The sequence below is a fragment of the Gasterosteus aculeatus genome, chromosome 11 (genome assembly GCF_964276395.1).
Source record: "Gasterosteus aculeatus chromosome 11, fGasAcu3.hap1.1, whole genome shotgun sequence".
NCBI classification, from domain to species: Eukaryota; Metazoa; Chordata; class Actinopteri; order Perciformes; family Gasterosteidae; genus Gasterosteus; species Gasterosteus aculeatus.
Genome location: NC_135699.1, coordinates 17,925,949 through 17,951,443, shown reverse-complemented (window position 1 = coordinate 17,951,443; position 25,495 = coordinate 17,925,949). Strand labels below are relative to the sequence as shown.

General features: G+C 50.2%; 3 protein-coding genes across 3 annotated transcripts in view; 2 read left to right on the top strand and 1 right to left on the bottom strand.

Moving 5' to 3' along the window:
* Positions 1-352: 352 nt before the first annotated feature.
* Positions 353-5,421, top strand: rnf25 (ring finger protein 25). Its single transcript, XM_040190768.2, has 10 exons — positions 353-637; positions 904-975; positions 1,261-1,357; positions 1,464-1,531; positions 1,617-1,686; positions 1,796-1,867; positions 3,362-3,508; positions 3,810-3,899; positions 3,985-4,122; positions 4,553-5,421. The coding sequence occupies exons 1-10, from the start codon at positions 621-623 to the stop codon at positions 5,174-5,176; spliced, it is 1,395 nt and encodes a 464-aa protein (XP_040046702.1). The 5' UTR covers positions 353-620; the 3' UTR covers positions 5,177-5,421.
* A 466-nt stretch (positions 5,422-5,887) lies between these two features.
* kat8 (K(lysine) acetyltransferase 8) lies at positions 5,888-9,913 on the top strand. The gene is made up of 11 exons (XM_040190766.2): positions 5,888-6,362; positions 6,794-6,868; positions 6,989-7,167; positions 7,250-7,303; positions 7,516-7,680; positions 7,868-7,957; positions 8,059-8,199; positions 8,743-8,836; positions 8,913-9,063; positions 9,139-9,293; positions 9,703-9,913. The coding sequence occupies exons 1-11, from the start codon at positions 6,044-6,046 to the stop codon at positions 9,765-9,767; spliced, it is 1,488 nt and encodes a 495-aa protein (XP_040046700.1). The 5' UTR covers positions 5,888-6,043; the 3' UTR covers positions 9,768-9,913.
* A 591-nt stretch (positions 9,914-10,504) lies between these two features.
* The window catches only part of LOC120827685 (xylosyltransferase 1), a 24,276-nt gene continuing 9,285 nt past the window's right edge, over positions 10,505-25,495 (bottom strand). Inside the window, exons 2-11 of the mRNA XM_040190764.2 lie at positions 19,602-20,118; positions 18,152-18,324; positions 17,659-17,861; positions 16,633-16,713; positions 16,251-16,467; positions 15,903-16,079; positions 14,913-15,181; positions 13,887-14,082; positions 13,455-13,791; positions 10,505-12,198 (exon numbers count right to left, since the gene is read on the bottom strand). Of these exons, the coding sequence (XP_040046698.2) occupies positions 11,876-12,198; positions 13,455-13,791; positions 13,887-14,082; positions 14,913-15,181; positions 15,903-16,079; positions 16,251-16,467; positions 16,633-16,713; positions 17,659-17,861; positions 18,152-18,324; positions 19,602-20,118 (2,493 nt within the window). The 3' untranslated portion in view covers positions 10,505-11,875. The remainder of the gene's footprint in view (positions 12,199-13,454; positions 13,792-13,886; positions 14,083-14,912; positions 15,182-15,902; positions 16,080-16,250; positions 16,468-16,632; positions 16,714-17,658; positions 17,862-18,151; positions 18,325-19,601; positions 20,119-25,495) is intronic.

Genomic DNA, 25,495 nt, shown 5'->3' with positions numbered 1-25,495 from the left:
TGGAAGTGTTTCTATGATATTGTGTCTATCGCTAACACTATTGAACTTGATGGTTCGTTTGGAATCAATTTGTGGGTATACCTTCTGTTTGTGGCTCTTTACTTTGTTTTGTTTTTGTTATTCTATTGTGATTTTAAATACGAACTAAAGTCGACCTTTGAATCCATACTATATATTTCCGAAAAGAAAACACGTTAATGCAACAGCAATAACAAAGTGATGATGATTAAATGATTAAAGTAAAAATGACATGTAGTAGTAGTAGCAGTAGTAGTAATAGTAGTAGTAGTAGCAGTAGTGTTGTGCACTGTAGCCACTGGAGGGCAATGAAGACCATCAACACACGCCGTCACTCACCTTCCATAAAATCACACATGCTGACACTTCCGGTAAAGATATTCAAAGTAAAATGATCAACATTTCCTTCCTTCGTGAATATGAATGTTACGTTTATTGCCGACGTCACGCAGGGTCAACTGGTTGTTGGGTTGCGTGATTATTTTTTTCTTCTTAGCGAACAACTTTCCCGTTGTTGTGTCGCGGTTAGAAAGCTCCGTGTCGATCACCGTTTTTAAGCACAAGCTAACGCTAGCTTAGCCGCGGCTCGCAGAAGCACCGTCATGGCAGCCGAGTGCGAGTGAGTTTGATGACAGTGTGAATATCGCTTTGAACCCCAAACACATCCCGTGACACTCCTCGCACTAAATGCAGTTTGTCTACTCGGTTTCTCAGTGAGAGTGAAATCTGATGAAACGTGACGTCACTCTGATGTAGCTAACGGTTACTGGCCGCACAGCGTGCTAACCGGCCAACGCTAGCTCAGGGAGCGTGAAGCATAACTGCTATAAAACAGCACAGAGAGGCAGCAGCACAACTTAAATGGTATATTTATGTTCTCCACAGTGTGACGTCTGAAATCGAGGTGCTGCAGTCGATCTATCTGGAGGAGCTGCTGGTCAACCGGAGAGAAGACGGGTGAGACTCTTCTTAAATTAGCATTAGCTGACATTACATAACTCTCCTTCATTAGCTTTAAGGTAACAATTAACGGTAGATATTCATGCGACATGAATATAGTACTTGTTGATGTAATTGGACTAGTCTCTCTTATGCCTTTATACATGTCAGATATTTGTCATTTGACAGCCTGCGTCACTTTTCAGATGCTTTGATGTTGAATGTTAGTGATGAACGTCTTCAACGTTGTGTGTGTGTGTGTGTGTGTGTGTGTGTGCGCGCGCGTGCGTTTCGTCTCCATAGCGACTGGGAGGTGAGCCTGGTCCTCTACCCGTCCACGGCCGAGGACTCTGTGTCCCAGTTCGTGCGGCTCACCCTGACTCTGACCCTGGATCAGCAGGTGTGGTGTCCTCATCTCAGCCTCCGCGTTGCGTTCCGTGACTCCCAGTTGGAATCGATCATAATGTAGAATCTGACTGAAGTTGTCTCCTCTCTGCTTTGCTCAGTACCCCTCGACCTCTCCAGCCATCTCCATCCACAACCCTCGGGGTCTTTCCGACGATAAGATCAGCAGGTAGGTGGCTGATCACAGTCACGACTTTCTGCTGTTTGATCGTTTGTGTGAAACCCTGAAATCTCGTGCAACTCCTTTTCCCCAGTGTCCAAAAGTGTCTTCAGTTGGAGGCTCAGTCCTGTCTGGGTTCACCGGTGTTGTATCAGCTCATTGAGGTCACTCTATCTCCAATTCTTTTAATATATTTTTTGTATACGATTTCACTGGATCCTTTGTCTCGTGAGGCGATGATGAGTAACTTTTCTCCTCCTGTTTGTTCTCCAGAAAGCAAAAGAAATCCTGACTGAGAGTAACATTCCTCATGGAAACTGTGTCATCTGCCTCTACGGCTTCAAGGTGCGCCGCTTCATTACATTACATTACATGTCATTTAGCTGACGCTTTTATCCAAAGCTACAGGGTACAAACTCAGGAGAACAAGAAACAAGAAAGTGCAATTTCCTCAAATAAGCCAATTTACAATTTGCTATAGATGAGTGACGTTACAAGTACAATTTAAGTGCTACAATTTGTTAGTCTTTAGTCGAGGTAGAGTCTGAAGAGGTGTGTCTTTAGTTTGCGGCGGAAGATGTGAAGGCTCTCTGTGGTCCTGATGTCTTCAGAGCTCGTTCCACCATTTCGGCGCAAGGACAGCGAAGAGTCGAGACCTAGAAGAGTGTTTTGCTCTCAGTGAGGGAGGGACGAGTAGTTTTGCAGATGCAGAGCGGAGAGTGCGGGTTGGGATGTCGGGTTTGACCAGGTCCTGGATGTAAGCTGGACCCGATCCATTCACAGCATGGTACGTGAGCACCAGTGTTTTGAACTGGATGCAGGCGGCCACCGGTAGCCAGTGAAGAGAGCGGAAGAGTGGAGTAGTGTGGGAGAATTTCAGAAGGTTGAAGACCAGTCGAGCTGCTGCATTCTGAATGAGCTGCAGAGGTCGAATGGCGGTGGCAGGGAGACCAGCCAGGAGGGAGTTGCAGTAGTCCAGGCGGGAGATGACAAGAGCCTGAATCAGTACCTGCGCTGCCTTCTGAGTGAGAAGGGGACGTATTCTCCTGATGTTGTAGAGCGTGTATCTACAGGATCGCGTTGTCGCGGCGATGTTGGGAGTCAGGGAGAGTTGGCTATCGAGTGTGACGCCGAGGTTCTTAGCGGTCGAGGTGGGCGTTAGCACGGAGTTCCCAAAGTTGACTGTCAGGTCCTGGGTAAGCAAATCTTTTCCGGGAAAGAGAAGTAGTTCAGTCTTGTCGGGGTTGATTTTCAGATGGTGGGCAGACATCCACTGAGAGATGTCAGTTAGACAGGCAGAGATCCGAGCCGCCACCTGGGTGTCCGAGTGAGGGAAGGAGAGAATTAGTTGGGTGTCATCGGCATAGCTGTGGTAAGAGAAGCCATGCGAGCGAATGACAGCGCCAAGAGAGTTGGTGTAAAGCGAAAACAGGAGGGGACCCAGCACGGAACCCTGAGGAACTCCAGTAGTAAGAGGACAAAGTTCCGACACAGATCCTCGCCAGGTTACCCGGTAGGTGCGGCCGTCGAGGTAGGACGAGAGAAGGGAGAGAGCAGAGCCTGAGACACCCAAGTTCCTGAAGGGAGGAAATAAGGATCTGGTGGCTTCAACCGGGCCTTTCCTTCATGGAAACAGTCTGCAGGGTGTCGATCCCGATTAGAAAGCAGACCTAGCACACTTTGTTTATCTTGTGTGTCTGTCATCACACGCAACACAGCAGTGTTTACAATGCTGTCATTACGTGATGAGGATTGTTGTTGTTGTTTGTTAGTGCTCATAAAACCAGATGAGTCCGTCTCTGAACTGCAGATGTTTGTGTGCGTCCTGGACGTCCACAGGAGGGAGAGACCTTCTCCAAGACGAGCTGCTACCACTACTTCCACTCCCACTGCCTCGGCCGCTACGCCCGCCACTCAGAGCAGGAGCTCCGCCAGAGGAAGAAGGAGCTGGAGGAGGACAAGACCAGAGAGAGAGCGGAGCGCCAGGTCAGAGTCCACCACCCTGTGTCCTCCGTAAGACATGAACCGGGACACTCACACAGAACAAGTAATGATTCAAGAGATTAAAGTGAAATAAGAAGATGAAATAAAGATGTATTCAGAGGAGACATCAGTCTTTAGGACTTGTAGTCCTAATATGTAGGTCTGACGTGAGGATAAAGGATGAAGTCTTTGACTCGTGTCCCCCCTGGGAATCCTAACCAGAGGGGCGCTCTGTCATCTGTAGTGCAATGTTTATATCCAGTATAGGTGTCCATATATAATATCTAATGGTGCCCCCTCCCAGGAGCTCACCGTGGTGTGTCCGGTGTGCAGAGAGCCTCTGACCTACGACGTGGACCAGCTGCTGTGCTCCCCGGCCCCCCAGCCACCAGAGGTAAGACCATCTTATCGTGGGTCTCACCACGGGGGGGGGGGGGGTCCACAGTGCTGCTCTAAAGCCGACGTCCTCTCTCACTCAGCTGGACCAGGCCGCACTCGGCTCCCACTTCCAGCAGAAGTGGTTTGAGCTCCAGAAGCTTCTGGAGAGACAGAAGTCTAAGGGAGGCATCATCGACCCGGAGGAGGAGGCCAAGCGCTTCCTGATCCACACCAACGAGGTGAGAGGACGCCGACTCGCATCACGAACCAGAGCAAGTCTCCTCTTCGTCTGGATTGTACCGTTAAATGATGCAGGTCATCTTTTTATACCGGAAGTGTGTGAACATTATAATTTATTGTTAAAGCTGATCTGACTATCACTCTTTTTATTTCGGAGTAATGACATCATGACTCCTCATGACTCATGATGTCATTCTACACATCACTGACTCAGACCTTCCGGATGGAACCTTTTTTTATGTCGTTTTACTTTTAGTTTCTAAATATGTTTTTATTTGAGGATTATTGAAAGAATAAACTTGGCTGCTATTTAAAGCGTCATGATGTCACATGACCAACCAGGAAGTTGTAACTCCACTCTTTGGCCACTAAGAATGTCCCCAATAATATTCTACAATATAATTTACAGTGGTCTGTCGACTCCCACAGCCCCCCCCCACTGCTGACAATGAACACCAGGACCCCTCCCCTGCAACCCAGCGGCCCTCTGCCCCCAATGCGTGCTCCCATGAACTCGGAGCCAGTGCGGACCACCCTGTGCCTGGACTGTCTCACGGCAGAGGAAGTCAGGGCCCAAGGCGTCATCAGCAGGGGTGGGGGCCGCGGAGAGGAGGCCGGTCCAGACCGCAACACCGAAGAGCCGCCCCCCCCATTGCTGAGCACCTGGACAAACTGTCCCTGACCTCGGACAGACCTCAGGGTCCCCACATGCGAGTAGATGCACAGGCGTCTCAGTCCAAGACCGGCAGGAGTCTCTGCGCTGAGCAGCTAGGGGCCCCGGGGTCTCCGGAGGGGCTGCTGGGGGGGAGGGTGTCTCCAGAGGCCGAAGGCCCCCACAATGCTGCAGACGGACGAGGCCACCGCGGGAGGAGAAGGGGTCCTCACCGACCCGAGCCAAACACCGGGGGGCGCTATTACTGGGACGGGCGGGCTTCAAATAGCAGGGGAGGGCCCAGCAACCCGTACAGAAGGGGGGGGCCCCGATGGGGCCACGACAGGGACTTCCAACACAAGGTGGTGGAGAGAGAGAGGAGAGGAGAAGAGGTGCTATGACAAAGGGCAATGGGGGGGCCAATGAACACATGTGTGTGTGCCTTCAGGATCAGTCTGCACAGATTAAAAAGAACCAGGACCAGGACCGCCCTGCGCTGTGGTCTCCTTCGCTCTTCTACGGCCACGTGGTTGCGGTCCCTACTGTACACCTCCACGCAGAATAACATCACATACAGATGGTTGTGGCTCTCTGCTGTTGTGCGAAATGACTTGAAAGAACTACAAATTAAATTGTCTGTCCGTCATTGTGTCCCTGTTTTTTTTTTTTAATAAGATACATTTAAATTTTATATATATATAATATATATAAAATATAATAAAATTTTTATATATATATATATATATATATATATTATATATATATATATATAATATATATTATATATATATATTATATAATATATATAAACACACACACACACGCTACTTCTAGAGCATGATTTAAGTATATTATTATATATATATATATATATAATATACACACACACACGCTACTTCTAGAGCATGATTTAAGTAAGCAAGAAGAACAATAGTACTTTCCGCAATACTTTTGCTAAAGTTATTGCAAACTTATTGCAGGTTGTCATATAACAGCTTATTTCTTCCTCCACTGGATGAGTAGTAATGGGGCCCAGAAGAGAGCCACTATAAACCCTATAATTATAATTCCTATTAGATAAAAAATGTCTTTAAACGATGTGACACTGAGGCTCATGGGACATGTAGTCATTGAACGCTGAAGCAGGTGCATCCTGGGAGGAAGAAGGGCGCCATCTTTGATTTTTTCCCCGCACTGAAGACCAGCCCCTCCGAGCAGTCTGCGCAGCTCCTCCGCGGCGTGTTGTTGTTTTCAGGGGGACCGAGGTTATGACTGGCGGGAGCGCGTTTCACAAAAGCTACAACAACGGCAAAGACTCCGAGTCCACGATGGACGTGGACATGGACTCCAGCCACATGGAGAGCGAGCGGGGCGACCTGGACAGCAGTATCCCGGCGGCGGGCTCCTCCAACGGCAGCGGCGGGGAGGAGGACGAGGTGGAGGCCCTCGGTCGTATGAGAGAAGCCGGGTGCTCGAGTAGTCAGCACCGCCCGAACGGAGGCGGGGGGTACTGCGGCGGCCGGGAGCAGGAGGTGTCGGTGGAAATCGGAGAGACGTATTTATGTCAACGAGCCGACAAGACATGGCGTGAGTGATGCTTCGGCTCGGCCGCTTCCACCGCGACCTCTGTTGAAGAAGTCCCACCGAACTCACCGAGGATTCAGAGTAAAATCCTTTAGTTGTGTGCGAAACGTGGCAGTAAGACGTAATTTAAGGATTTTAGATTTTACAAAGTCTCAGTTGGAGCGGAAAATACGATGATAAACAAACCGCAAATGCTCCAAAAGTTGATATTTCACTGGAATAATATTTTTGGAGCATTATGACAGCGCCGAACGGAATGAATGATCAACACAAATCAAGTTCCCTTTTTAATTAATCCAATTAACGATAAGTATGTTTGCTCATAATGAAATAAGTATTTAAATCGTATAAATCTCAATGGAGTTTGGTGAGGCATTCGTTCCAGACAACATGAAGCTACCTGAGACACTGATGGACGTCCTCTCTCTCTGTAGATACAGCGGAGGTCATTCAGTCGCGATTGAATGAGCAGGAGGGAAGAGAGGAGTTCTACGTCCACTATGTGGGATGTGAGTATGAACCTTTACACCATCAAGTCACCCCAGCCGCTGCTCGGCCCACTCCCTCCCCCACGGCATCAACATTAGCGTGATCCTCTTGCTCTTCTTCGCTCTTCCACCTTTTCACAGTCAACAGGCGCCTAGATGAGTGGGTGGGCAAGGCCCGCCTGGCGCTCACCAAGACGGTGAAGGACGCGGTGAGGAAGAGCACGGAGATCGGCAGCATCGGGGATTTGGGCGAGCAACCCGAGAGGAAGATCACTCGCAACCAGAAGCGGAAGCACGATGAGATCAACCACGTGCAGAAGGTCAGAGGCGTTGTTGTTTAATGACACCCCCCCCCCCCCGTGCGCTTAATGCTTTTTATATATACGACGTTTCTCTTTGCAGACGTATGCGGAAATGGATCCGACTACGGCGGCACTGGAGAAGGAGCACGAGGCGGTAAGGTGGAAAAACACACTCGTAAAGACATGAAACATTAGCGTGTATAAAGACATGAAACATTAGCGTGTATAAAGACATGAAACATTAGCGTATGTAAAGACATGAAACATTAGCGTGTATAAACATTAGCGTATATAAAGACATGAAACATTAGCGTGTATAAAGACTAAAGGTTCTTTTGGTATTTAACCCTTAAACGTCTTCCTCAGATCACCAAAGTCAAATACGTAGACAAGATCCAGATCGGGAACTTTGAGATCGACGCGTGGTACTTCTCTCCGTTCCCGGAGGACTACGGCAAGCAGCCCAAGCTGTGGATCTGCGAGTACTGCTTGAAGTACATGAAGTACGAGAAGACGTTCAGACATCACCTGGTCAGTGCAGCAGTTCTCACCAAGTCCATCATCTTAATACCGAGCTGTGGCGCTTTCTCTTAAAGTCCCAGGGTTCAAGTAGTTTGCATCAGAATTTACTGTTGTTGTCTGTTGTGAAAGACAATACTGTATATTGCAATAAAAGCTTGAACGAAGAGGGTTTGACCCTTTGACCTTTGGTCCTCAGTCCCACTGTCAGTGGAAACAGCCTCCAGGCAAAGAGATCTACAGGAGAAGCAACATCTCTGTGTTCGAGGTGGACGGGCGGGACCACAAGGTGAGCTCACCTGCTCCGAGGGAGGGTTCCTCCTCCCGCTCACGTGTGACTCCCTCCTGACTGAAGGCAGTGTGGTGATTCGTTGTCGTCTCTGTTTGCAGATCTACTGTCAAAATCTTTGTCTTCTAGCAAAACTGTTCCTGGACCACAAGACGCTGTACTTTGACGTGGAGCCGTTCATCTTCTACATCCTGACCGAGGTCAACAAGCAGGGCGCGCACATCGTGGGCTACTTCTCCAAGGTACGTTGGTCCACAGCCCGGGCCGCCGCCACGTCAGACGTTGTGTCGCGCGGTTATTGCACCAACATTATTTGCAATAAACGACAATATTGCAATTTTCAGACCATTTTATGCCACATAATGATAATAGAATATCAGTAATAAAAGTACGCTCTTTCAAAGGACGTTTTATTTGTCAGAATAGTTAGACATTAGAATCGGAATGTGAAGAAATGTATCCTGAATAAATAAAAAATAATAAGTGCACTGTAACCTTGTTCTAAAGATTGGGGTCATTTAAACCTGCTTTGGTTTAGCTGAGTTCACTTGTAAATTAACTTTAAGACAGTTTATTTATTGCGTTTGAAGGCTACTAATAATATTAATATTTTATTTGTAGAATCAGATCCAGGCGATTTAGTGGAAAAAGATCAATGTCGTCATTTTTAAAAATCCCAACATGTTTTTATCTAACAAAAAAAATATTCAGCTTCAAACTAATTGTTGTTTCTGCTTTTAATATATAAAATTAATAAAATAAATATTTTCCTTTTGTTCTTTCAGGAGAAAGAGTCTCCGGATGGGAACAACGTGGCGTGTATCCTCACGCTGCCTCCCTACCAGCGCAGAGGCTACGGCAAGTTCCTCATCGCCTTCAGTAAGTGACACTGTGTGTGTGTGTGTGTGTTTCTCCATGAATCCACTTCTTTCCCCTATAACCTGTGTGTGTGCAGGTTACGAGCTGTCCAAGCTGGAGAGTGCGGTCGGCTCTCCAGAGAAGCCTCTGTCCGATCTGGGGAAGCTGAGCTACAGAAGCTACTGGTCGTGGGTGCTGCTGGAGATCCTGAGGGACTTCAGAGGAACGCTGTCCATCAAGGACCTCAGGTAGAGACTCACACGGCAACGTCCTCGTCCCTCCGGCTCTGACTTGAGACGCTCACACCGGCCCTCCCTCCCCAGCCAGATGACCAGCATCACGCAGAGTGACATCATCAGCACGCTGCAGTCGCTCAACATGGTGAAGTACTGGAAGGGTCAGCACGTCATCTGTGTGACGCCCAAACTGGTGGAGGAGCACCTGAAGAGCGCCCAGTACAAGAAGCCACCAATCACAGGCGAGTTCCTCGTGGTCAGTTTACATTCCCGTGGTTTCTCCTCTGACGGCTGTAAGCTGGATGTCATCATCACAACCCTGAGGGTGAATTACTGCTCTTCACTGCGTGATGATGATGTGGAACATCCAGAAGTTTATTAAGTGACATAAACCAACAAAACTTTACAAAGAGCACGACGTGCAGCGGCTTTCCAGATGTTCTCTGCATCGCAGCACCGCACAGACAGGACAGTGTGAGAGAGCGTGTAGAGGAACAGGGCCCAGGTCTAAACTCTCTACATAATTTGCTTTAGATGTTTTTACCTGCGGTTCGTTTACAAGTGAAAGCAGACAGAAGGAGGCCGAGGACTTTAGATGAGCTGAGCTCCTTTGATGAGTCTTAATACTTTGTCTTAATCTCCCCCCCACAGTGGACACCATATGTCTGAAGTGGGCGCCGCCCAAAAACAAACAAGTCAAGTTGTCGAAGAAGTGAGAGGCGGAGCCACGTCTGTTCGTCACGTCTCCGGTTTTTGTATCGTCTGTTCCCCGTTTCCTGCTGTTGTGAAAACTCAATGTACATATTCATCCGTCATCAGTAGCATCTCGCAGTATTTTCTTAAAATATGTCAACAAAGAAAACTGACTGGTGTCCTGATTTCTTCTTTCTGCCTCAAATGGTCTGAAATCTTCTTCTAACGTGTTCCAGGCAGCGAAATAATCTTGAGTCTTAAGTCTTGATAATTAGGAAATAAATATCTTGCCGTCATAGTTGCATGAATATTAATAATATTTACTACAACAACAAGAGTTGGAAGTCTGATATTTTGAAACATGAAGGATGATAACGGTCCAGCTGTTGGGTGGGAGGAGTCATGTGACGAGGATACTGAGCCTCCATTGGCTCTCAAATATTCCTTCCTGAGTTTAGGATCCTAAATTCATTGATCTTTTATATATTACATTACATTACATTACATGTCATTTAGCTGACGCTTTAATCCAAAGCGACGTACAATAAGTGCATATATTATATATATATATTATTATATATTATATTATTTATATAAACACTGATACGTCGGATAGTGAGCTAGCATTGATTTTATTAAGGAGCCTTATCGATGAAGTGTGTGTGTGTGTGTGTGCGCTGATGCACTTTCACCTGATTTTACCGGGGGTCCTTGAACGCCTCACATAACCATCGATGTGGGTAAAATACGTTGGACACAATTTAAAGGGAGATTGTTTTATTTTCAAAAACTACTTGAAACCGCTGCGGTCTTTCATAAGGCATTCACCACAATTCTTTTGTATTTGTGTACATTTGAGATGGTTTCAGAGAGGACTTCCTAAAACAAGAACATCTAAGGCACAACACGACTCCCACGCAGAGAGAACGATGAATAAAATCAAATCTCCAGTCTGAAGCTTTTATCGACATCACCGTCATCAAAATGTCTCAAAGACAAGTCCTCGTGTCTCTGCGTCCAGAGAGCTGTCCTCTATTCGCCTTGTCAAAGACAAAACAAGTTCTTTATAAAAAGGGAAACAACGTGTGAACTCTTACAAAAATAATACATGTTGTGTTTACAATCTGTGACAAACACACACGGATTCAACAAAGACTCACAATTACAAATCTCACTCAACTGTCAACTAATGTTCTTAAACAGTAAAATGAACATTCACAAAACCCCTCTATGGATGAAATAAGAGCTGCTGGACGTGGAGGACGTGTAAATTTACATAATTATCACGTCAACTAAAAGCTTTGGTCGCTGTCAGACATGAACTTTACAACGTGGGTTTGAAAAACTTGTACTTGCTGAATGCTGACGGACGTTTTACTTTCATCTTTGACTTTATGGTTAAAAGCATCATCACGTAACTCAAATAAAGCCTTTACAAACAAACTAAAAACTAATCGCAGCCTTTCAAATGGTTTTATATAAACCTCTGAAAAGTATAAATTATACAAAACAAGTTCTTTCCTTTATTTTCTGAATGCAGAACTTGTTAATATTATTCTCACGTTGTGTTACTGCATTTCACTGCATGCCGAAATATTCAAATGAAAAAAAACTAAAACACTACTAAACATTTTAATATTTTTCAGTGTTTGTTGTTAAAGTGCTTTTAATGATTTCAACCATTTTAATAAAACTGTAAACTGAATAAGATCAAATAAATCTGATAATCTGTTAAAAAAAAAAGCCTTGGGCCTAAAAATGAGCGGCCACGTCCTTCCTTCACGAGCACGACACACACACACACAGGCACACACACACGCGCACACTCACACGCACACACACACACACACGCACGCACTCACTCTCACACACACACACACACACAGGCACACACACACGCGCACACTCTCACTCTCACACACACACACACGCGCACACTCTCACTCTCACACACACACACACGCACGCACTCTCACTCTCACACACACACACACACACACGTCTTGTCCCTTTGATTCGTTCACTTTGTTTCACCTCAAACTTTAAATAAATAAATATGAGACAAAAGCAGGACGTCGGCCCCGTTCCTTCCTTCATTTGTTTCTCTTGCCCCTCCGGGTCCGTCCGCCTGCTACCTGATCCGCCCGTCCTCTCCGGGGGGGGGCAGGTCCGACTTGGGGTCGGGGCTGGCCGAGCTCCAGGCGGTGTGGGGGCAGCGCTGCATGACGGGGCAGGCGCTGGGTCCCATGGAGCAGACGTCGGCGGCGGACCAGTGGCCCCCCAGCAGCCCGTCCAGCCAGCGGCGCAGCGGAGCCCCCGTCAGGCCGGCGTTGGCCTCGGCCTCCTCCACGGCGCCCAAGCTCACCGGCAGCCGGAGCACCGGGTTCAGGCCGTGGAAGCTCTGCTCCATGTAGGAGTTCCTGGCCGGGCCGCCGTGCAGCCGCAGAGCCTCCTCTGGGGGGGAGAGAGAGAGAGAGAGAGAGGGAGGGGGGGTGAGGAACGAGGATCTGGAAAAGCTTCCACCACCTTTTAGCTCATTAACCAAATAGAACCAAATGCCTTTGCATAGGCTTCCAACCCTGCTTCATGTTAAGCATCAGGACAACAAGTGCTAATGGCACCATTAGCAACATTAGCCTCATTGGCACCATTAGCAACATTAGCCTCATTGGCACCATTAGCACCATTAGCCTCATTGGCACCATTAGCAATATTAGCCTCATTGGCACCATTAGCAATATTAGCCTCATTGGCACCATTAGCAACATTAGCCTCATTGGCACCATTAGCAACATTAGCATCATTGGCACCATTAGCAATATTAGCCTCATTGGCACCATTAGCAACATTAGCCTCATTGGCACCATTAGCAATATTAGCCTCATTGGCACCATTAGCACCATTAGCCTCATTGGCACCATTAGCACCATTAGCCTCATTGGCACCATTAGCAATATTAGCCTCATTGGCACCATTAGCAATATTAGCCTCCTTAGCAACATTAGCCTCATTGGCACCATTAGCAATATTAGCCTCATTGGCACCATTAGCAATATTAGCCTCATTGGCACCATTAGCAACATTAGCCTCATTGGCACCATTAGCAATATTAGCCTCATTGGCACTATTAGCAACATTAGCCTCATTGGCACCATTAGCACCATTAGCCTCAGGTGTTATTTAGTATATTACCCCTCCCTACATGAACATATATAGTATTTGATACTCTGCCTGCGTCTTAATTCATTTCTGTGTAACTTGCTGAGGGTTAAAAACTCTTCTGAGGAATATTTAGCAAATATTTAGCATATCTAGCAAACTGCTGCAGGTGAACTTCTAGGTTCCTGTTACACACACAGATACTGGTACATGAAAATACACACACACACGTGTGCATCATCTTCACGATGTCATTCTATTCACGTCTATCATGAAGCAGCTTTACTTTACTCAAAGGCCAAACAAACCAAACAGTGAAGCTAATAATGATAGAGGTGACCTGTGTGTGTGTGTGTGTGTGTGTGTGTGTGTGTGAGTGTGTGTGTGAGTGAGTGTGTGTGTGTGTGTGTGTGGTGACACTATGAATGCACGGTGATGACAGCTGTGACTCGGGGGCCTCTGGGGGGGTGATAGTCGTATTATGACAGTAGATCTTGCCGAGCTCTCGTGAGAGGCCCCCCCCCCCCCCGGTGCCGTGAGGTCGGGCTCACCTCGCGCTACCGGCTGCTGTCGGTGGAACTCCAGCGGCGCCACCACGAAGGTGGTCTGACCCAGCAGGTTCCAGTGGTGCAGCAGCCTCAGCGTCCACAGCCCGGGCCTCAGCGGGGGGCTGAGCGGGGGCCGGTAGTGGGTGACCTCCGCCGAGGCGTCCACCAGGATGTCGTAGGTGGCGGCGATGACGTTGGTGGGGTCGATCCACACCACCGTGGCCGTCAGGTTGCTCTGGCTGCGGCTCCAGCGCTGCACGGCCACCGGCTCGTCCGCGGGCCCCAACAGACCCCCCCAGTTCCTGAAGAGGCGCTCCTTGGGATCCCAGTCCGCCCCCACCTGAGGAGCAGAGCTCAAGGTCGCCGCGGGCTTGTTTCACACACATTTACCGTTACGTGCCGCTTTGTGTTCCCCACACTGAGCGCGTGTCTGACCTGCGCGTGCTGCAGCCGGTTGCTGGGGTGGGGGGGGCTGGCCGGGGTGAAGTGGTCTTTGGCGGTCACCCAGGTCTCCAGGCTCTCCGGCTGGCTGGAGGCCTGGTTGGTGGCCAGGTGACGCACCAGGTAGCCCTGGAACGTGTCCGACAGGAAGTAGAGGTGGACGGACAGCGGGTGGTTCAGCGCCTCGAACCTGCAGGGGAGACGTTGTCAGACCGGAGGGGGGGGGTCCAGGGGGCCGAACCCCCACCGACCGGTTTGTCTGTGGCCACGTTGTCCCCCACAGGAGCCTTCAGACGCCCGTAGGCTGAGTCAAGTTCGTCAAAAGAGCCTCATGAATAAAAGTCTTTGTGGAAGGAAAAAAGTCCAAAGAACTTTAAAGAGTCATGAATGATTATTTCTTCCCTCCTGTAAATCATCACTAACACAATAGAACTGTTTGTGTGGGAATAACGTGTGTGTACGCGCGAGTTGTGCGTCGCTGCTCTGAGAAGTTGCTCAACTTAAATCACAGGTCGAACAGACGAGTCCTGTTTGACCGTGATGGAGCCTCCACCCCCGATCTCCACCCTCACTCCACGCACAAGTACCTCCTTGTACCTTCTGTGGTCTAACCCCCCCCCAGACGCACACACCCTCCTACATGCTGGAAAGATCCCGTCTGAGCGACTCTGTAGCCGATTGTGCGCCGGGACAAGCTGCAGCTATCTGCATATTTCCTTCATAACTTCATAGAAACACACGAGCAGCAGCGGAGACGCCGTCCTCCGGATCCGACGCGCTCACAGTGGGGGGGCTGTAGGTTCCTAACGGACTTTTAACTCAATCAATTCTAGCAGACTTCCTCTCACTCCCTTTCTTCATTAAAATCCTCACAAATCAAGTCTACTTATTCCACAAAAGCGATGAGATACAAACCAAAGATCTCGTGCTCTTATTTAAACTTAGTACACACGTGCACCCTTCACACCCCAGAAAGGCCCCCGAAGTCACGAGGACCCTCGGAGGCCTGCGAGCGTCTACCTGCAGCTGTTGTCGTCGGGGTGTCCCTGCAGCGAGCCGGCGGCGCGGGACAGTCCCATCCGGGCGAAGGCGTGGTAGTGGCTTAGCACGGCGTCCGCCAGGCCGGCCGGGCCGTCCGTCTCCTGCTCGTACACGTTCTCCCAGTAGGCGTGGAGGCCCGGCGTGCCCGGGGCGGGGGCCCCGAACAGGAAGGCGTCCAGCTGGTTGACCACCTCCTGGCTCACGCTGGCCTCGAACTTCCGGGCGAAGAAGGTGGGTCTGGAGGCTTGCTGTCAGAGGGGGGGGGGGGGGGGGGGGAAACGGGAGGACGTCCGGCGGGAGTCAATGCGCGAAACCAGCAGACGAAAGACGGCGTGAACAAAAGACGCCACGAGGGAGAAACACTTCATCTGTGCTCAACTCAACTGTTCTGTGGTAAACACGCACAGTCGATTATTAACGTAAGCGCACAGCGGGAGAGCGTTCAGCAGCTAGCGTAGCATACGCTAAGCTAGCTAGCGTAGCATACGCTAAGCTAGCTGCCGATGCTCGGGGTTTTACATTGTCATTGAGTCACTTTTATCCAAAGAGACTTGTTTTTGCGCTCGGGAGCAGGTGGGGGGGGGGTCAGGCGTCTTGCTCAGGGACACTTGGAAATGGAGCAGCTGGGGTTCAAACCGCAGACCTCTCTACTCCACACGCCACCGACGCCCTCGTTTCAATGAGGAATTCATCATCATCTCCGCTAGAATAGTTATTATTGAATACGGCCTTTTTCTGACGATGGTACACACCAACTTCAAGGAGGAAGTGACCTCATCAAACCCAATGACAACAACAAGCTGTTTGGTTATTTTTATTTACGCCGATCGCTCAAGCTATTAATAATATTAATTATAATATTAATACCAGACTGTTTGTGGGATCAAATTGTCTAAAACCATATGAGAAGAGTATTAGTAAATCTGAGTGTCTCAGTCCGTCGTCCCCCTCTGGGGGGGTAAAGGTCACCTGGAAGCGCGGCAGGTCGGCGGGCTTGAAGTCGTTGGGCGAGCAGCCGCACCAGTCCACGATGTGCTTGTACTGGCACTTGCAGCCCAGCTTGCGGTTCCAGTTGGTGAGCCGCAGGTTGTTGTCCACCATGGTCTGGCAGTGGCCGCTGTTCTCCAGCACCGTGTGGAAGAAGGACTGCGCGGAGACAACATGGCGTCACGTGGCCGCTCACCGACCTTTATGGCGTTTTATCATCACGTTTGTGTCTGAAGCTCAACGGTAACATTTTGTGTTTGTTTTGTGACTCGTAAAGTGAGAGTACAGGTTGTATTGTGGTTATTGATGCGGTGCGTGAGCGCGTGTTACCTCGGCGGGCAGCAGCGTGTAGGCGTAGAAGCGCTTCATGCTGCCCACCAGCTCGTCCCGGGAGTTGACCACGTAGTCCACGAAGGCCCGGTTGAGCAGGAACCAATCAGAGCCTCCGTCCACCGCAATGCCTTCTGGGATCTTTCGGTCCCCGAGGCGCCACATGTGGGTGTCGCACTCGTAGAAGAGGCGGTCCAGACCCTGTTTACGGATGAAGCTGAGAGGAGACGCCGCATGAATACTTCCATCTGACTTACTGTGTACTGTGTACTGTGTACTGTGTGTACTGTGTACTGTGTGTACTGTGTACTGTGTGTACTGTGTACTGTGTGTACTGTGTACTGTGTGTACTGTGTACTGTGTACTGTGTACTCTCTCTCACCGTGCGTTGTCTCTGCCGTGGGATTTGATGAAGTTCCTGTTGCGGTACTTTGAGAGGAAAGACACCAGCTGTTCATTGGTCCTGAGGGGAGACAGCAGCTGTCAATCATCACACATTGAACACTGTATATATATATATATACATATATATATATATATATATATATATATATATATATATATATATATAAAATGCTCCGGTTTATTCTCCACCAATGTTTATGCGGCAGTTTTTCTCTGTAGAAATAACATCTAACAAATAACATCTTTAGTTTCTATTTTGTGGAGTGAAACTCAGTAAAAGTTTAAAGTGGAACACGAAAGTACAGAAGTGAAGTAAAAGTACTTATTTAAATTCCATCACTGCCAAACTGTCCATTCGAGCAGAAAGCTCCTCTTGTGTAACGTCCCGACGTTTCTCATCAAACACACTTCTTCTTTCTTTTAAACCATCGTCCATCTCAGTGTCGCCGGGGCTTTTTATTCAGCAACAGACAAACAGCTGATTTTCATCTTATTTCCCCGAATTATAATTAGTATTAGTTTGTGTGACCGGGAAACAGAGAGCACACACACACACACACACACACACACACACACACACACACACACACACTTCCATTGACCCCATGTGCCTCGATGATGTCATAGCTATTGATGGCATTGTGCTACTGCTGCATGTGAAATGGATTTTAGCCGTAAGGGCAATAAAACAGCTGCTTTGATGAGAGGACAGAGAATGGATTAGTGTGTGTGTGTGTGTGTGTGTGTGTGTGTGTGTGTGTCCATAGAAATGGAACCGGAGCAGAATGGACATTCACATTCAAATCAACAGAGAAGGCCGTTCAGAGCGGCGGCCATGTTTGATCCTCACTAGCGTCTAAACTGACCCTCCCCTGCAGAGCTTCACGTTCTTCTTCTCCCCCCCGATCACAGTGGAAGGTTCCTCTTCCACCCCGCAGACGGCGATCCATCTAGTCGCTGCACTCGGGTCTATTGGCCACGTGGTCAATGATCAGCGCCTCACCTGATGGGGTAGTCTGCAGCGCTGAGGTTGATGAAGAAGTCCCAGGACCAGTCGGACATCTGGAGAAGGTCCTCCATGCTGCGTAGGTACATGGTGAGCAGGCTGGCCCCGCCCCAGATGGTGGACATCCTCCAGGGGGTCACCCGGACGTTGGGGTAGCGGCCGGCCAGAGAGAGGACCTCTCTGTAGAGGTAGTTGGACCTCTGAGGAAGGGTGGAGGAAGGGTGGAGGAAGGTTGATGCACTGAATGAAACACGCTGCTTTTATTCTGGTTTCCTGTCTTCACTTCCTGCTCCCTTCACTCATTCTGTGTGTGAGCACCTGAACCTTCCTGGGATTCCTTCAGCCTGTTTTGGTGTCTTTCTGGTTTTAGTTTGCCAGACTTCTGTTGTGTCAGATTCTTACCGTGCCGATAAGTTCTGCTGGTGCCGGCTTTGGTCTTTCTGACACCGAGCCTGAAAACATTAGATTTGTCTACTGGGGGCCGTCTCACCAGGTCCACGTGGATGTAGTAGTAGTGCGAGGTGTGGTAGATGGCTTTGAAGAGGCGCTGGAACTGGCGCGAGCCTCGGCCGTGGACCACCAGGACGAAGGCGATCCGGGCCGGGGGGAGGCGGGCGGCGTCCGGGGGGTCCTCGTCCCACTGCACGTTGACATTCGCCTTCCCTGGAAGCAGAGGACAAGGACGTCAGCGTTCAACAGGATCTAGATGTTTCATTTACTCAATGAATCATTCTTAACTTCTCTCTTTTCTTTATATTCTGACTTGTGGTTTAATGAAACTTTCATTTTCCGCTGCCTGACACGTCCTACTTGCAGGTTTCTTGTTGGCACAAAGCTGTTAGTGTCAACCCTGCTCTCCACTCGGGTTCCTCTTCCTCACCCCGCCGCCTGTGGCCGGCTGAGCTAAATCTGCCTCTTGAATCAACAAACCGCCTGGCAGCCCGAAGCTGCTCCGTCCTCACGCTACGGACGCCGCGGGCCGAGGCCTGCGCGGCCTAATTAGTGACCTCCCCGGCCTGCTGCGATCGGGAGTTAGTGGACAAATGACTGTAATCAGACAGCTTGGGTGAGTGGACAGAGGGGGGAGGGGGGGACGTGCACTTAAAAGCCAACGCAGGAAACACCAAACCGCCGCCCAGCGGTCCTCCTCCTCACGTAGGTCGATGGCGGAAAGCGAATCGTCTCCCCCCGCGGTCGGTGGACATAATGACTAGTGTGTCATCAAAGCGGCCTGTGATCTTATGGATGAAACCTCACCGCGGCGGCTCGACACGAGTAGTCATCCATTCCAAAATAAGACGGCAACGGCCGGTTTGATCGGGGGGGTAATTAGGCCTCAGGCCTCTGAAAATAGGGCCCGTAGCTCGTGCCGGGTTAGAAAAGCTTCTCGGGGGATAAATCTGGAAGAAGGAAAAACCCTCGTCTTCGTCTCGGTTCTCGTCTCTCCGTCTGTTTCCCTCTTTTTCATTTACCGCTGCGTTAACACGGAGGGTAAATTGGTCCTCAAACCAACCGTGTTCGATAGCGCTGCTGCTCGTGTTCTGGGTCACGGCCGCGCTGTAAGTACAGGCTGAGACCCACAGAACCACACCGGTTCCATTCAGCAGGAACAAGGACAGAACCAACCTGCTGGAACGTCTAAAGACATTTTCCAGGAACAAATCTCCTGATTTTGGGCCTTCAACTTGAAATGTATTTCTTAAATTATTGGAAGTTTTTTAACACGTCCCATCAGTCAAGTGAGGCGTCAAACGTACGTGAGCCTTCGTCTCCTTTTTGACCCCCTTCACCAAATAAACCATTAGGAATCTGCAGCAGGACAAAGGGACGTTTGATCCTGATCGAGATCTTTTCAGGACGTCTGTCCTCAGAGAGACATTCCACAGACCCGGTGTGCCTTTGACCCCCCCGGGTGTCCTCTGCGTGCTCCCCGGTCTCACCTTCGATGGGACAGTAGCGCGGCACTTTCTGGGGCATCAGCGCCCCGTCTCTGTGGCGGCAGTAGACCTCCACGATCTGCTGCCGGCACTCTCGGCTCTGGGCGCGGGACAGGGCGGAGATGGCCTCCTTCCCGCTGACCTCGCAGCGCGGCGGCGCCCTCCTCGGCTCCAAACCGGGCGGCGAGGACGACCCGTGTGCCGGCTCGCGGTCGGACCCCCCGACCGGCGCCGGGGCCGTTGGCGCCTGTGGGTGGGGCTTGCGGACGCGGGCGCGGGTGTGGTTGTGGAGGTGGGGCGCCCCCCGCGGCTGGAAAGGGGGCAACTTCAGGACCTCGTTGGCGGGTTTTCCCAGCATGCTTTGGGCCTTGTCCAGCTTGCGCTTGGCGTGGGGGGGCGGCGCCCGCGGGCGTTGGGGCCGAGCTGCCAGGTTGCTGTTGCTGTCGATGGGGACGGAGTTCTCGTTGTTGTTGCTGTCGGGCCGGAGCTTCTCTTTGGGCCGGTGGGAGCGGTACACGTCCTGAGAGGAGAAGATACACCATAAGTACACGAAGAAAACCACGAGTACGTCGTGCACGTCCTCCCTGCGGTGGGATAACGGACAAATGCCGGAGACAGTCAGAGACGGGCCGGAGGACCAAAGCGCACAAATGACTCAGAACACAAACACAAAGACCAGAAGGCGCGTCGAGACTTTCCTCGAGCCACTGCCAGAGCACGTACATGTACACGGAGTACACAGAGTACACGGAGTACACGGAGTACGTGGTTCGAAAGGCTCCAAAATGGCGGTTCATCAGACGTTTGTGTCTTTCTTGACGTCATCACAAACCTCCGGAGCAGAAGATCTGATGACAGCGAGACATCATCTCGTCCTCTGAAGGCATCACGTCCCACCTCCTGAGACCTTTGACCCCTCAGACACAGGACGCTGGCCTCACAGTTGGTTTGTGGTACACAGACACACACACACACACACACACATATATATATATATAAATATATATATGTGTGTGTGTGTGTTTCAGTTGCAAATCCACATGACCTCAATGGGTATTTTAATCCCACATGTTACCCTCTGGCTTTTCTAGGGATGAAGAGTGTGTTTATGACACACACACACACACACACACACACACACACACACACACACACACACACACACACCATGAGAGGGCCTGTGGGAAGGCAGTAATATCAGCTGTACCACCTGCTCCTCAGACAACCTTTAATTATCTCATCTGTAATATTAGTGTAGAGTTGTGTGTGTGTGTGTGTGTGTGTGCGAGTGTGTGTGTGCGTGTGTGTATTTCTCTCCCCTGCGATCGCTGTGAGTTTAAAAGCCTCCCTGTAAAAACAAGGTGATCCAAACGCTTTCCCCTCCCAGAATCCTTTGCATTCAGTGCAGAGCGACCACAGCTAAAACAGCCAGAGGCCGCCTACAAAGACGTCATTCACACACGCACACACACACACACACACACACACACACACACACACACACACACACACACACTCTCTCTCTCTCTGTGAGGGTCGGTTTGTTCTCCTCAGCAGCTTCTCATTGACGGACGTCAGACCTCCTGCTGCTGCGTCATAAAGAGACACGCGTTCCCTCGGGCGGGAGACACTGACACAGAGAGAGAGAGAGAGAGAGAGAGGGAGAGGGAGAGAGGGAGAGAGAGAGAGAGAGAGAGAGGGAGAGAGGGAGAGAGAGAGAGAGAGAGATTTGATTTTCAAAGGGTCTTTTATTACATCATTTCGGTTAAAATTAAACGGTTACATATAAACGGTCAATGAGGATCTACAACAAGCCTAAATCATGTGAAGAGAACAACATAAATCACAGATGGATGACCAGAGCGTTCTCGCTGACTGAACACAGGAGGTTCTTCAGACCCCAAATGGTAACAAAGAGTTCGGTGTTGTTGGTCAGTTTGTAGTAGCCAAACTCCACCCTGAGCCGAGCGGCCAGCAGCCCTGTCAGCATCAGATTTGCGTCCTCCGACCCTCCACCACGCACACGGTTCTGTCTCGTTTTCCAAATGGCCAGTTTGGACATTCCTGAAAGGAAGTTTAGCAGAGTGTGAACGTTCTTCTTGCGAGCAGAATATTTTGGTCCGTAAATAAATAGAGGTAGAGAGAATTGTTCCCCTAAGCCCCGAAACCATGCCTGTAAACGTTTGAATAGTCCCTTCAGTCTGGAGCACTCAGCAAACAGGTGGTAGACGGTTTCTGGCAGAGGACAGAAAGGACACTTGTCCCCCCCTCCCGGGTCCAGGTGTACCAGATATTTGTTGGTAGCTATGGCTCCATGCACAACCCTCCACTGGAGGTCCCCTGTCCGTTTGTCCACAGGAGGCTTGTACAGAGACCGCCAGCAGCCCCCCGGGGAGCACTTCCTGCCAAAAAAGTCGACCCACCTTGACACCTTCACCCCCGTTAGAGAGCGCAAGTTTGAGACCTTCACGGAGACCTGGTATGCTGCCTTTCTCCCCAGAGACTCAAAGTCACCCAGTTGTGGTGTCTTCAGGGACAGCAGGGTATCCTCACCTGCTGTCCACTGTCCTGCAGCCGCAGAGACATCAAGGGGGGGGAAGGCGTACTCACACCCACCGTCCCATTGGTCAGAGAGTGATCGGTCTTTTACAAATGACCTGAAACCTTCTGGCAGGGAAGCACAGACCTCCTCCACCAGCCTGAGCAGGAGCCTGTTGGAACGGATGTGGGTCAGCTCTGCCAGGTGAGGGATGGAGATCTTCACCAAGTGACCCAGTTTCACACAGCCGGCCTCTCTCAGTCGGGTTCTTAAGCTGACGGATGTCAGGGCTTGGGATGTGATGAGCTTGCCCCCAAGCAGCGGCTCCTCAAAAAGCCACATCCCTGGTGTTGTCTCACCACTCCGCTTGTGAGTGAGAACCTGCCACGCCTGGAGGACGGACTCGTAGAACACTGTCAGACCAGTTATATCTACTAGCTGGGGCTCAAGCAGGAAAAGATGCTTATCATACCCCATGCGTCCAGCCCTCCTTAGTAGTACACATGCAGCATCAGTCCATGGCAGGCCGGAACTGTAGAGCAGTCTCTGGGCGGTCAGTAGTCTAAAAGCTGTCACCCGTGAGGCGATGTCCACCAGGCCTTGACCCCCCTCCTGGATCGGTAAATACAGCACAGCAGCTTTCAACCAGTGAAGGCCTGACCAGAAGAAGTCCACAACGGCCCTCTGGATCTCAGCAATCAGGTCCCGGGGTGGAGTTAGAGCCGCCAGCCTGTGCCAAAGGGCCGAGGCGACCAGGTTGTTGACAACAAGGACCCTCCCCCTGTAGGACAGCCGAGGCAGCAGCCACCTCCACCTCGACAGTCTAGCGCGCACTCTGTCCAAAGCCCCTTCCCAGTTCTGTTTCTGAAACTCCTCAGTTCCTAGAAAAACACCCAAAACCTTTAACCCCTGCCTACCCCATCTGAGGTTGCCCGGTAGTTTTGGTGCTTCTCCATTGGCCCATTGACCAACCTGCAAGGCCTCACTCTTCCCCCAGTTCACTTTGGCTGAAGAAGCCCTCTCGTAAGTGTTAATACAGCTGCTTAGGAGCAGGACATCCCTCTGATCCTTCACAAACACGTTTACGTCATCAGCATATGCTGACACCATCAGGGGGGGGCGCTGAGGCAGTCCAGGCAACACGACTCCAGACAGACGGGATCTTAAAGTGTTGAGGAGTGGTTCAATGGCTATGGAGTACAGCTGCCCAGAGATGGGACATCCCTGTCTGATGCCTCTCTCGACCTGAACTGGACCGCTCAGCGCGCCCCCCGCCTTCACCAGACAAGTGGCTTTTTTGTACATCGCACCCAACAGTGACATAAACCCTTCACCAAAACCAAAAGCTCTTAAAGTGGAAAAAAGAAAATCATGGTCCACCCTGTCAAAGGCCTTCTCCTGATCTAGGGCAATGACACCAAAATCAACATTACACAGTTTACCAATGTCCAACAGGTCCCTCATAAGAAATATATTGTCCATTATGGATCTGTCTGGCACGCAGTAGGACTGGTCTCTGTGAATAATACAGGCGAGACATTTTTTAAGCCGGTTGGCGAGCACCTTAGAGAAAAGTTTGTAGTCTGTGCACAACAACGCCACCGGTCTCCAGTTCTTTAACAAGGACAGATCTCCCTTCTTAGGTAGCAGGGAGAGTACTGCGTTTCGGCACGATGTTGGTAGCAGGCCCGTCTGCGAGCTCTCCTGCAGCACCTGCCACAGGTCGGCTCCCAAACAGTCCCAGAAGTGTTTATAAAAGTCTGCAGGCAGTCCGTCGAGTCCAGGGGCCTTACCAGCAGCCATCTGACCCGCCGCAACAGTCAGCTCCGCCAGGGAGATGTCAGCATCTAGGAAGGCCTTGTCTTCTGGGCCCAACTGTGGGAGACCTTGAAGCAGTTCTGCAGCACTCTCGCAGTGGTCGGCCTCTTTCCTGTAGAGGGCGCTGTAGAAGGCGACGGCGTGCTGCCTCATCTCAGTCGGATCAGCTGTCATCTTGCCGTCAGGGAGGCGGAGACACACCATTTGTTTGGCCCGAGAGACAGACCGCTCCAGGTTAAAGAAAAAGGATGTAGGAGCATCCATGTCCCTCACACTTATAAACCTTGATCTGACTAGAGCACCTTTAGCCTGTTCCTTTAGGAAGGACCCCAGTCTGTCTTTTTTCTGCTGAAGCTTGTGGGCATCTGTGCTAGTGTGGGGGGAAAAGCTGTGCTCCATGTCCCTGATCTCCTTCTCCAAACACTCAGTGACTTTCTTGACTTTGTAGGAGGAGCCGCTAGTGTACTGCTGCACAAAGACTCGAATGTGGGCCTTTCCCACATCCCACCACAGACTAAGTGACTGAAATTCGCTCTTCCTCTTCCCCCAGATCCCCCAGAAAATCTTAAATTTCTCACAGAAGTCCCTGTCCTGCAACAGCTTCACATTAAAGTGCCAGTAGGAGTTGGATTTTTTGGTTGGTGAGATATGGAAGTCTAGGGTGACCAGGTGATGGTCTGTGAAACCCACTGGGAGAATGTGGCAGTTTAATAGGCGATTACCATAACTGGAGGACACGTAAACCCTGTCCAGCCTGGCTGCTCTGATGTTCCCCTCCAACATTTTCACCCACGTGTACTGCCTCGCCCGAGGATGTTTGACCCTCCATGCATCCTCCACACCTGCCTCAGCAATCACCCGGGACAGAGTGGCAGATGACTGATGGTGAGGCTCCTCCCCTGTCCTGTCTAAAAAAAAGTTAACAGTACAGTTCCAGTCTCCCCCCATCACTATACACTCGTCTTGGTCGTAGTGCAGCAGGGCATCCCTTAATTTGAGGAAGAGGTCTGTTCTAAGAGGGCCTTGATTCGGGGCATATATGTTAATGAACACAAAAATGATGCCAGCTATGGATGCTTTGACCACTAGTGCCCTGCCCGCCTCCACTTCTGTAGAGGAGAGGATGCTAACGTCCAGCCCAGGTGAGAAGAGGACGGCCACACCTGCAGACAGGTTGGTCCCATGAGACAGGACATACTGCCCCCCCCACCACAGACCCCAGTCCACCTCGTTGTGAGGGTCGCTGTGGGTCTCCTGCAGAAAGACAATGTCTAACCTCTTTTGTTTGATTATTTCTGCAGTGACCGCTCTCTTCTGGCGGTCCCTCCCACCATTTATGTTTAAAGAGCCCAAAATCACCTTGTGCATTAGAAAGAGAAAAGAAGCAGTGACGCAGACAAAAACAGGAAACTGTAACACAAAAAAGGAGTGCAGCACATTCATCCCAAAATCAATCACTGGTCCTCAGCCTCTTGGAACCCTTCACTCCGTCTCTCTCCATTATCTTCCTGAGAATAGTTACATGCTTCTTCAGTCTGAA

Coding starts and splice junctions, on each gene's coding strand:
- rnf25 (XM_040190768.2), top strand. Junction 1,687..1,795: donor TGTTGTATCAGCTCATTGAG/GTCACTCTATCT, acceptor TTTGTTCTCCAG/AAAGCAAAAGAAATCCTGAC. Junction 4,123..4,552: donor TCCTGATCCACACCAACGAG/GTGAGAGGACGC, acceptor CGACTCCCACAG/CCCCCCCCCACTGCTGACAA.
- kat8 (XM_040190766.2), top strand. CDS start 6,044: ATGACTGGCGGGAGCGCGTTTCACAAAAGCTACAACAACGGCAAAGAC. Junction 6,363..6,793: donor ACGAGCCGACAAGACATGGC/GTGAGTGATGCT, acceptor CTCTCTCTGTAG/ATACAGCGGAGGTCATTCAG. Junction 9,294..9,702: donor CAAGAAGCCACCAATCACAG/GCGAGTTCCTCG, acceptor TCCCCCCCACAG/TGGACACCATATGTCTGAAG.